The sequence below is a fragment of the Ursus arctos genome, unplaced genomic scaffold (genome assembly GCF_023065955.2).
Source record: "Ursus arctos isolate Adak ecotype North America unplaced genomic scaffold, UrsArc2.0 scaffold_6, whole genome shotgun sequence".
NCBI lineage: Eukaryota > Metazoa > Chordata > Mammalia > Carnivora > Ursidae > Ursus > Ursus arctos.
The window spans coordinates 85445742-85456637 of record NW_026623078.1 but is presented as its reverse complement, the minus strand read 5'-3'; the positions used below and the strand labels follow the sequence as shown (position 1 = coordinate 85456637).

General features: G+C 59.1%; 1 protein-coding gene across 2 annotated transcripts; it reads left to right on the top strand.

The window, feature by feature from the left end:
* The first annotated feature begins 759 nt into the window (after positions 1-759).
* On the top strand, positions 760-8728 carry LOC125281062 (cytochrome P450 11B1, mitochondrial-like). 2 transcript variants are annotated; one of them, XM_048212607.1, is made up of 9 exons: positions 760-998; positions 1429-1584; positions 5360-5559; positions 5696-5899; positions 6180-6334; positions 7419-7585; positions 8010-8088; positions 8186-8383; positions 8615-8728. In XM_048212607.1, exons 1-9 carry the CDS (start codon positions 760-762, stop codon positions 8726-8728), a joined length of 1512 nt encoding a protein of 503 aa, XP_048068564.1. The 2 variants fall into 2 exon arrangements, with proteins under 2 accessions (XP_048068564.1, XP_048068565.1); XM_048212608.1 differs by lacking the exon at positions 8186-8383.
* The last annotated feature ends 2168 nt before the right edge of the window (positions 8729-10896 follow it).

Sequence of the window (10896 nt, the reverse complement as noted above, 5' to 3'; positions counted from 1 at the left end):
GAGAAAGGAGGGCGTGGGCACTGAGCACAGGCCAGGCGGGTCGGCCAAGCATGGGCCAAGGTGAGCTGTGCCTCTCCTTCCCTGCCCCGGGAGTGGCTTGCAGGCCACCCCATCAGTGACCCTCGTGTCCTGGGCACTCCCTGCTCGTGATCCAGGCCTGACAGACAGGGCCTCGGCCACATCAGTGCCATCCCCGGCTGGGTCTTTGGATTCCCCTAACTGCCCTCATGGGACTGAAACCTCTCCCTGGCAGGGACCCTTGCTGGCTCACGGATCCCCGCTCGGTCTCCTGCCCCCGGCCTAGGGCCTGGGGAAGAGCGGTCCAAAAAGGCCCGTAGGTTAATGGGATTAATGCCCTCCCCACCCCTTCCTGTTCCGGTCCTTGTAGAAAGGAGAGGAAAATAGCCCAGGCCCCTCTCATCCCTTGATAAGATAAGGGACCCGTCCATCTTGCTCCCTTCCCCCACTGGGGAAGAGGAAAGGGCCCCTACCTCCCCCCAACCCCACTGAACCCCCAGTCCAGACCCTGTACCTGCTCTCGACACCCACCCGCCAGCAGGCCTTGCGTAAGTGCGAGACGAGGCGCCCATTCATCTCTTTCCTCCTCCTCCAGCTGGAGGCCTCCAGCCCTGACCCCTGCCCCGGGTTTCCTGGCCTGGTCCAGGGACAGCTTCTCCCATGACGTGATCAAGTCGGCCGGTCCAGGCCTCCAGGCGAGATAAAAGGATTGCGCTGACCAGGGGCAGAGGGAGCATCAGAATGGCATTCAGGGCAAAGGCACGGGGGTGGCTGGCAGGGCGCTGGCTGTCCCTGAGCTGGGCACGCGCACTGGGCACCAGAGCCGCTCCGGCCCCCAAGGCAGTGCTGCCCTTCGAAGCCATACCCCGGTGTCCCGGCAACAAGTGGATGAGGTTGCTGCAGATCTGGAGGGCGCAGGGCTCTGAGAACCTTCACCTGGAGATACACCGGACCTTCCAGGAGCTGGGGCCCATTTTCAGGTAAAGCCTTTCCCGCTGGCCTCGGCCCCTGGGAAAGCGCCCTCACCGGCGGTCCCTACTGGCTGCTGAGGTCTCGCTGGGCGCCGCGCACGCGGACAGCCACACCCCAGCCGGTCACCTGTGGCCTGTGCTCTGCGTGCATCCTTGGAAGGCAGGGTGGGAGCTGAGCGGTGGCTGCTCTGTGCCTCGGACCACAGACGCCGCGGCTCTTGGTGAGGACGGAGTCCTCCCTGGCTGGCTGCTGAGACCGCAGACAACAGAGCAGGAGAGTCTTCCTGGGTCAGACAGCGGGAGGGAGCGCCTGCTTGGAGCCGCTGGCCACAGTCTGGGGAGAAGGGAGGCCAACAGGAGGCAGGCCGGCTTGGTTCTGCAGAGTGAGGCCAGGGGAGGACACGGCCCCCCGATCAGGGCTCTGAGCTTTGTCCCACAGGTACGACGTGGGAGGGACACACATGGTGCACGTGATGCTGCCCGAGGACGTGGAGAGGCTGCAGCGAGTGGAGAGCCCCCAGCCCTGGCGGCCACCCCTGGATCCCTGGCTGGCCTACCGACAGCATCGCGGGCACAAATGTGGCGTGTTCTTGCTGTGAGAGCCAGTCGGGGGATGGGGCCTGGGGGGTGGGGGCAGCCCAGCGCAGGGACTGTGAGGCCGGGAAGCCCTTAAACGCCCCTGCCGAGGGCCTGTGCAGGTGGGTCCTGTGTGTCCTGCGGCTGGGGAGGGGCAGGGGGGCTCCAGCCCTACAGAGGAGGAAGGATGGCCACTGGCATTAGGGAGAACCCACTCTGCCCCACCTCCAGCAGGGTGGGGCTTCCTCTTCCTATAGGTAGGGAAGCCCAGGCCTGGGGGAGGGGAGTCAGTGGCCTGGCACCCATGTGTGCGTGTGCCAGGGTCTGAGGGCCCCCTCCCCCGGGACTGTAACCCTCTGCAGGCGGATCCCTGTGGGACCTAGAGTTGAGCACAGGTAGCTTAGGAGGGAGAGGCCGGGGGATGGGGAGAAGGCAGGCAGTAGAAGAAGGCACCTTTGCTCAGCAGCTAAACTCTAAGTGGGTGCTTGCGTGAGCGTCAGCCTGTGCATGTGCTGGTGTGTGTGCGCGTGTGTGTGTGTGTGTATGTCCGGGGGGAGTGTCTGCCAGGTGGACCTGTCTGCGCCCTCGGAATATGCTTGTGGTGTGTGCCTGGGCGCTCAAGTGTGCTCACCGGTCGGTGCTGTCATACGTGTGTGAATGCATGTGTCTCTGCCACGTTGGCTTGCTACCGTTTGTGTTCATGCCATTGTATGCGTGTTTGCGAGTGTGCATGTTTTGCTCATTGTGTTTGTGCGCGTGCACGTGGTTTTGTATGTACCTGCATACATATGAGCATGTCTGCATGTGTGTGCACAGTTTGAGCGTTCCAAGTGTGTTGTGGGAGTTGTGCATGTGGGAATTGGGGCTGTGTTCCCGTGTGTTGTCTGTGTCAGCGAGCACGTATGCAGGTGTCCTGGTGTCTTGTGCGCAACTTTCTGGGCATATGTGTGTGCACTGGTGTGCAAATGTGTACATGTGCGTGCAATCATTCTCACTACCTTCAGGCAGCCAGCTGAAGAAAAGAAGGTGTTTCTGCTCCATTGTGGTGGAGAATGAGATCCCTCCCCACCATTCGCTGGAGGACAGCCGTGGAGCCATCTATGTGCTCTGGCTCTGGCTTTCTTGGAGACAATCTCGTCTAATTTAATCATCATCACCCTGTTGGGGAGAATGCTTTTTCCGTCCTCCTCCTCCTGCTCCTGCTCCTGCTCCTGCTTCTCCTCCTTCTTTCTAATTGAAGTATAATTAACATACACTGTTATATTTGTATCAGGTGTACAATGTAATGATTCAGCACTTCCATACGTTACTCAGTGCTCATCGCGACAAGTGTACTCTTGATACCCAGCCCCGATTACCCCCCCACCCCTGCCCCCTCACCTCTGGCAACCACCAGTTTGTTCTCTGTATTTAAGACTCTGATTTTTGTTTGTCTCTTTTTTTCTGTGTTTGTTCATTTGCTCTGTCTCTTAAATTCCACTTAAGAGTGAAATCTTATGGTAATCTGTCTTTCTCTGACCGACTTTTTTTGCTTAGCATAATACCTCTAGATCCATCCATGTTGTTGCAAATGGCAAGATCCCATTCTTTTTAGTGACTGAGCAATAGCCCAGCTTGTATATAAATATCTCTCTGTATCTGTGTCTTGGCAATCATAAATAGTGCCGCAATAAACATAGGGGTGCAGGTATCTTTTCGAATTTGTGTTTTCATTTTCTTTGGAACTAGTTTTAACTTTTGTGGAACTTCCATACTCTTCTCCGGAGTGACTGCACCAGTCTGCATTCCCACCAACAGTGCCCGAGGGTTCCCCTTTCTCCACATCCTCACCAACATCTGTTGTTTCTCGTGGTTTTGATTGTAGCCATTCTGACAGGTGTGAGGCGATGTCTCGTTGTAGCTGGATATGTATTCCCTGATGATGGGTGATGTTGAGCATCTTTTCATGTGTCTGTTGGCCATTGCCTTGTCTTCCTTGGAAAAACGTCTCTTCGGGTCTTCTGCCGTTTTTAATCGGATCGTTTGTTTGTTTGGTGTGCGATCACATGAGTTCTTTATATGTTTTGGATATTAAGCTTCTCATACGTATCATTGATAAATATCTTCTGCCATTCAGTAGCTTCCCCTTTTCTTTCTGGTGATGGTTTCCTTCGCTGTGCCAATCTTTTCATTTTGGAGAAGTCCGGTTAGCTTAATTTTGCTTTTCGTTCCCTTGCCTCAGGAGACACGTCTAGAAAAATGTTTCTATGGCCCACGGCAGAGACGTTACTGCCTGTGTTCTCTTCTGGGAGTTTTATGGTTTCGGGTCTCACATTTCGGTCTTTCATCCAGTCCGAGTTGATTGTTGTGTATGGTGTAAGGAAGCGGTCCAGTTTCATTCTTCTGCACGGGGCTGTGTAGGTTTCCCAGCACCATTTGCTGAAGAGACTGTCTTCTCCCCTTTGGATATCCTTGCCTCCTTTGTCGTAGATTAATTGACCATACAACCGTGGGTTTGTTTCTGGGCTTTCTATCCTGTTTCATTGATCTATGTGCCTGCTTCTGTGCCAGCACCATACAGCATGATCATACCTCTTTGTCGTATAGCTTGAAATCTGGGATTGTGGTACCTCCAGCTTTGTTCTTCTTCCTCAGGCTTGCTTTGGCTGTTCAAGGTCTTTTGTGGTTCCATACAAATTTTAGCATTATTTGTTCTAGTTCCGTGAAAAATGTTGGTGGTCTTCTTTTGATGAGGATTGCACTGAATCTGTAGATTGCTTTGGGTAGCGTGGACATGTTAACAAGATCCGTTCTTCCAAACCATGAGCATGGGACAGCTTTCCATTTCTTTGTGTCGTCTTCGGTTTCTTTCATCTGTGTCTTATGGTCTTCAGAGTATGGGGCTTTCACCTCCTTGGTTTAGTTTATTCCTAGGTATTTTGTTATTTTTGATGCAATTGTAAATGGGATTGTTTTCTTCATGTCCTTTTCTGCCACTTCATTATTAGTGTACAGAAAGGCAAGAGGTTTCTGTATATTAATTTCGTATCCTGCGGCCTTACTGAATTCAGTTATCAGTTCTAGTTTGTTTGTTTTGTTTTGTTTTGTTTTGTTTTGGTGGAGCCCTTAAGGTTTTCTATATATAATATCATGCCATCTACAGGTGGGGAGAACGTTTTATTACCTCTTCCTTGTCCGTTTCATACGTCACCACAGCAATCAGACAAGAAAAAGAAATAAAAGACATGCAAATCAGAAAGGAAGAAGTAAAAGTCTGTGCTCTGTTTTGAGTATATCACGTGAGACACGGTTTGGCTCCTGCCCTGGAGGAACAGGAGACACACAGGGACAGGACGAGGTGTGACTGGTACAGGGGCAGCATTCTCAGCAACAGGGAGGGTGGGAAGTGAAGGGCGGCAGGGGCCTTTCACTCTGGGGCATGATGTGAGCAGGGTGGCAAAGGTTGAGAGGAGGGCCAGCCTCCCTCCTTCCTCCCGGGAAAGGGAGGGCCCCAAGGGCTGCTGACGAGCCAGCAAGGGACCAGCAGGTGTGCACAAGCAAACGCCATGAACCCACGTGGCGCAGCCAGGCAGAAGTTCCAGACTCAGCCCCACTTTAGACCGGAGCACAGCACACAAGGCCTCCCCGAGAGACAGGACTGCAGCCGAGGCTGACAGGTGGGCAGCCTGCCCCTGAGGGCCAGCAGGCAGCTCCCTGACTCACCCCTTCCCCTTGGAGACCAGGAAGATGGGGTCCAGGGCTGGCCCTCAGCTGCTGACTCTGGCTTCCCTGAAGCTCTTCTCTCTGCTCTACAGAAATGGGCCTGAATGGCGCATGAACCGACTGAAGCTCAACCCAGACGTGCTGTCACCACAGGCCGTGCAGAAATACATCCCCATGGTGGACAGGGTGGCGAGGGATTTCTCAAAGGCCCTGAAGTCGAGAGTGCTGCAGAATGCCCGGGGGAGTCTGACCCTGGACATCCAGCCAAGCATCTTCTCCTACACCATAGAAGGTAGGGAGGTGCGGGGCTCGCTGTGGCAGGGGCAGGCCAGGAATAGGGGTGGGGTGGGGTGGGGCAGGGGGGGCGGGAGGAAGCCCTTGTGAGGCCATCGGCTGCCCGAGGCTTAGCAACCGTACCCTCTCCACAGCCAGCAATCTAGCCCTTTTTGGAGAGCGGCTGGGCCTCCTTGGCCATAGCCCAAGTGCTGCCAGCCTGAACTTTATCAGGGCTCTGGAGGCCATGTTGAAGTCCACCACACAGCTCATGTTCATGCCCAGGGGCCTGTCACGCTGGACAAGCACCAAGGTGTGGAAGGAGCACTTTGAGTCCTGGGACTACATCTTCCAGTATGGTGAGGGCCAGAGATGGGGCAGTGCTGGGTAGCAAGGACACCAGGCTCCCCAGTGTCCACTCACCAATGTCTGCGGGGAGGGCTGAGGCCACATCAGGGGGCTCATGGCATCTTCACGGCCCGAGGGACTTTTTGGGGAGGTAGGGTTGTGCTGGGCTGATGGTCAGCGTCTGGCACAGGAGCAGGGAATCTCGGGGGTGTGGCCGGCTGCCGGGTCGGGGGATGAGGACAAGTGCTGCCTAGCACTGGGCCCAGGTCCCTGTCTCTCTGTGCCCCACAGCCAACAATGCCATCCAGAAAATCTACCAGGAGCTGGCCCTGGGCCGCCCACAGCACTACAGCGGCATCGTCGGGGAGCTGCTCATGCGCTCGGACATGACCCTGGAGGCCGTCAGGGCCAACTCCATCGAACTCACCGCCGGGAGTGTGGACACGGTCAGGCCAGCAACCAGCCCTGCCCTAGGACACGGAGCCTCCTGACTACAGGCAGCGTCCCCCCCATGCCAAGTGGCTCCTGCAGGCCCCTGCTCGCAGCCCATGGAAGGCTCTGATCTGGGGGGTGGGGGTGGGGGAGGGGGGACAACGCGGGAGCTGACCTTCCAAGGGAAGGCGTTGCAGTTGCTCGGGAGGGAAGGTGTGCTCCAGGCCCAGAGCAGAATGGGTGAGGCCCAGGGCCATGCAGCAGCACAGACCCCCTTCAAACGTCTGGGTCCTGCGAAGAGGGGAGGGCTGAGATGCCGCTGGAGGGATGCCTGCACAAGGAGCCCCTCCCAGGGACAGAGTACGTTTGGCTTTTATTAGAGATGCTTTGGAGGTGCCGGGCTGGTGATAGAAAGGGCAGCACGGGGCTCCGGCTTGTGGGAGTGAGAGCAGATGCCAACCCAGCCTGGGTGCGGGGTGTCAGGAGATGCAGGCAGGCCCCAGGGTGTGGAGAGCAGCTGAAGCCTCCTGTGCCTGGACCCAGCCTCCACCTGCCAGCAGCCCCGAGTCCTGCTCCGGGCCGTGCCACCAGGCTTCTGAGCAGAGGCACAGACTGCAGGCTGGAGAAACTCCCTGAGCAGAGGCCGAGGTGCAGCCAGTTAGGGTCCACGCTGGCCCGTCCATGTTGGGACCCCAGGGTACAGGCTGAGCAGCCTGTGGGTGCCTGGGGGAGATCGCAGGGTGGGTGCCGACGGGTCTGGGGATGTACAACCACCCCCTAGCCGTCCCCCACACACACCCCTGTGTAGGCAGATCCCCGAGGAGGGTGAGACGCGGACCCTGAGGTGGAGGAGGAGGCGGCATCTTCACCAAACCCGGGGACACCTTCCTGGAGGGATTCAAGGGAAGTAGATGAGGCGGGTTTTAGATCTTGTGGTCTCAGATGCCCAGGGTCGGTCCTTCTTGGGCATGCAAGTCACCGTGGAGCCGAGGAGACCCGTCCCCAGGGGAAGGCCATCTTCCTGGGGGAGACGCCCTAGGGGGGCGGAGGCGCATGGCCTGTGCCAAGATCTGAGCCCTGCCCCTGTGGCTCCCGCAGACGGCCTACCCCTTGTTGATGACTCTCTTTGAGCTGGCTCGGAACCCTGACGTGCAGCAGGCCCTACGCCAGGAGAGCCTGGTGGCCGAGGCCAGGATTGCTGAGCATCCCCAGAGGGCAACCACAGAGCTGCCCCTGCTGCGGGCGGCCCTCAAGGAGACCTTGAGGTGGGTGTGGCAGACCCTGGCTGCCCCCGGCCCCACTGTCTGGAGAGCAGTGCTCAGTGGGGCCTGCAGACAGATCCTGGGGCTGGGGAGCAGCTTTGCCCAAGATGCATGCGCTGTATCTCCTCTTCTTCTCCCGGAAGGGATGGGGGCGCTTCTTCCTCTGGGATCCCGCTTCAGTGCCCCGGGCGCCATCCTGGGCCAGGCTCTCCTTGGCCGGGGCTGCCCAGGCTGGGAGAGCTTTGTCTGAGCTCAGGAGGTGCAGGGAACCAGCGCCTCGTGATCCGGGCTTCCCGGTGCCAGAAGCGACTTGTGAGGGTGGCGGGGAGCTCCCCTTGGCCGGTGCCTCCTGGGCCAGGAAGGCCGCAGACGGGAAGCCAGGGTCCCCGTGACAGCTGAGGACCCTGTTGGATGCCCCTATGCACAGGCTGTACCCCGTGGGTATCTCAGTGGACCGACAGGTGGGCTCGGACGTGGTCCTGCAGAACTACCACATCCCGGCAGGGGTGAGTGGGGCCCCACAGCCCCTCCAGCAGATGCCAAGCCCGGCTGACCTTTGCCTGCAGGGGGCCACTGACACCGCCCCTCCCCACCTCTCCGCAGACCTTGGTCAAGGTGCACATCTATTCCCTGGGTCGAGACCCCTCTGTGTTCCCGAGGCCCGAGTGCTATCATCCCCAGCGCTGGCTGGACAACAGGAGCTCTGGCACCAGGTCCCCCAACCTGGCCTTCGGCTTTGGCCTGCGCCAGTGCCTGGGGCGGCGCCTGGCAGAGACAGAGATGCTGCTTCTGCTGCACCACGTGAGCGGGCCTGGGCCACCCCGGGGCCGGAAGGAGATGCCACTGGACAGGGCCTGGACTATGGGAGGGTGGGTGGGTGGGTGCTGGCCTGCCCGGCGCCGTGGGTGGGAACCACGGGCTTCTCCTTGGCTGCACCCAGCCCGTGGAGTAGGATCCAGGAAGGCGGGGGAGGCTAGGCCAGGACCACGGGGCTGACCAGCTGTACCGGTGGAACCCGTGCCTCTGTCCTAGGTGCTGAACAACTTCCTGGTGGAGACCCTAACACAGGAGGATGTAAAGATGATCTACCAGTTCATACTGATACCCTCCACCCTCCCCCTCCTCACCTTCCGGGCCATCAACTAGTCACGTCAGCACGCTGTCGGGCCAGCCACACCGCCAGCCCCCCTCTGCCTGACCCCAGGCCACCCCTGTTTTCTCCCAAGGGCCCTGCTTCCTGAGCCACAGTACTGTGCAGCCAGCACCTTGCACAAAGGGTCAGGGGCATGACACTTGGTTGCAGGTCCTGGCTGTGTGCCCGGTCCTGCCAGCGTCTTCTCCAGCAAGCAGCACCATCGGAGATCCTTTAGCCCCCGTCACCCCAACACAAGCTCCAGGGTCTTCGGACCCGCCCCCATCCCCCTCCTCCCTGTCCAATCTCTTACACCCTCTGTACTCAACTCTGCCCCCACGAAGAGCTGACAACTTGGGGTCCCTGTCCTGCTTGTTGCCATTTCAAACACCATACTCTTTGTCTGCAATGCTCTTGCCCAGCCTAGAGCCTCAAGCTGTGCTGTTAGGCGCGCCGTCTACTGGTTCTGCTCAGTCCACTTGCGCTCCTCCTGGCACCCAGGAGGTTGTGGCTGAAGCACCCAGCCAAGGGCCCGCATAAGCAGGTCAGGAGTACTGTTTCCTAGGATAGCCCCCGAGGAGCTGACGTGCACATCTGGGCCAGTGATAACTCCTCTGAAAGCAGGCAGGATGGTGAGCTCCTCTGGCTGGCCACAGGGTGACCGCAGAGAAGCCTCTAGAAGAAGGCTTGGGCCCATCTCAGCCAGGCACAGCCACATGCTCCCTTTAACGAAGCCCTCTGTGTGCAGTGCCCGGCTGCCCTCTCGCAGTGGCCCTCAGGAGAGGGGCCAGCCCTGACCTCGTGGGGGGAAGAGGCTTTGAACAGCTGAGAGCCGGCTGGGGTCACCTCGCTGGTAGAGGCCAGCAGCCTGTCCCATGCTGCCTGGGGCCAGGTGATATCCCGGAGTAGGAAGGGTCCAGGGGGCAAGGCTGGGGGGTGGGGTCGCTCCGCTCACCCTCCCTCCCCACCCCACCCCCACCTCACCCGGGGAGCACCAGGCTCTCAGCTCACAGCAGGGCAGTGAGGGAGGAGGGGCCGCACCCTGGCTGAGCCTGTCCTGCCCGCGCCGAGGTGCCCCTCGGGCATCTGTTCCTGCGCAGATTCCCTGGAGGAGGGAAAGAATTTACACCCTCCTGGCTCCATCGGCGCAGCTCAAGGGGTCGTGGAGCCACGGAGAAGAGAGGGCTCCCAGACCCTGCAGGCACACGGGCACGAGCTCGGCCCAGGCTTTCCACCGCGCCCAGCCCTTCGTCCCTCTGAGCCTCGAGTTCTTCCCGTGGGCATTCCGCTCGAGAATTCCCCCCACGGGCCGCGGGGAGGACGCAGCAATGTTGGCATTTGGCAGGTGCCCAGCTCTCTGCTTCAGCAGGCGTTCGCTGAATGGGGATTCCTTGTCCGCCGCTCCAAAGTCGCTTCTTTGTGGAGGCCCTGCTCTGTGCTGACGCGTGATGGCAGGCAGGCCTGCGACGGAAAGTGCTCCCCTGGAGGGAGCCTGTGTGTGTCCCTCTGTGCTGCGGGGCACACGGTTCACCTCGTCTTCGCAGCAGCCTGGCAGGGGAACGTGAGCTCATCCGTGTGGGCGCCTGGGGGGCTCCGTCGGTGAGCTGTCTGCCTTCGGCTTGGGTCAGGGTCCCAGGGTCCTGGGATCGAGTCCCGCATCGGGCTCCCTGCTCAGCGGGGAGTCTGCCTCTCCCTCTCCCCCAGCTCCTGCTCGCTCCATCTCTCTCAAATAAATAAATAGAATCCTTTTCTTCTTTTTTAAAGTCTGCCCTTCCATGGGATTCCAGTCACAACTTGTAATCCTGCTTGGGTCCTACGGCTCGCATCCTTTCCCCCACAGAAGCGGACCCACCCCGACCCCCGCGGGCTGCCGTGCTGGCTGCTCCCTTGCCCGTCATTCTACGCGGTTCTGGGGTTTGAAGATGTCTGTCCTTTCTGCCAGCCCAGGCATGCATCTTCTTTCTTACACGTTTGCGGTGATCTATAGTTTCTAGAAGAGGAAAGACTGAGACGGGACCAGCCTCGTGACTGGTCCTAATCTGAGCACCCTGGCGGAAGCAGGGAAGTACAGGTTGGTGTCGCCCGCTGTCGTGGTGCCCTGGGGGAGCGCAGGGCTGACAGCCTCACCGCTGCTGACGTGAAGCCTCACTCTGTTTGCAAGCGCTCTTTCCCTTTCTCGCAG

What these genes read in the sequence shown, in the direction of transcription:
- LOC125281062 (XM_048212607.1), top strand. Translation starts at nt 760, where the DNA reads ATGGCATTCAGGGCAAAGGCACGGGGGTGGCTGGCAGGGCGCTGGCTG. An exon ending in GGACTACATCTTCCAGTATG is followed by an intron (nt 5,900 to 6,179) that starts GTGAGGGCCAGA and finishes TGTGCCCCACAG; the next exon opens with CCAACAATGCCATCCAGAAA. An exon ending in ACTACCACATCCCGGCAGGG is followed by an intron (nt 8,089 to 8,185) that starts GTGAGTGGGGCC and finishes ACCTCTCCGCAG; the next exon opens with ACCTTGGTCAAGGTGCACAT.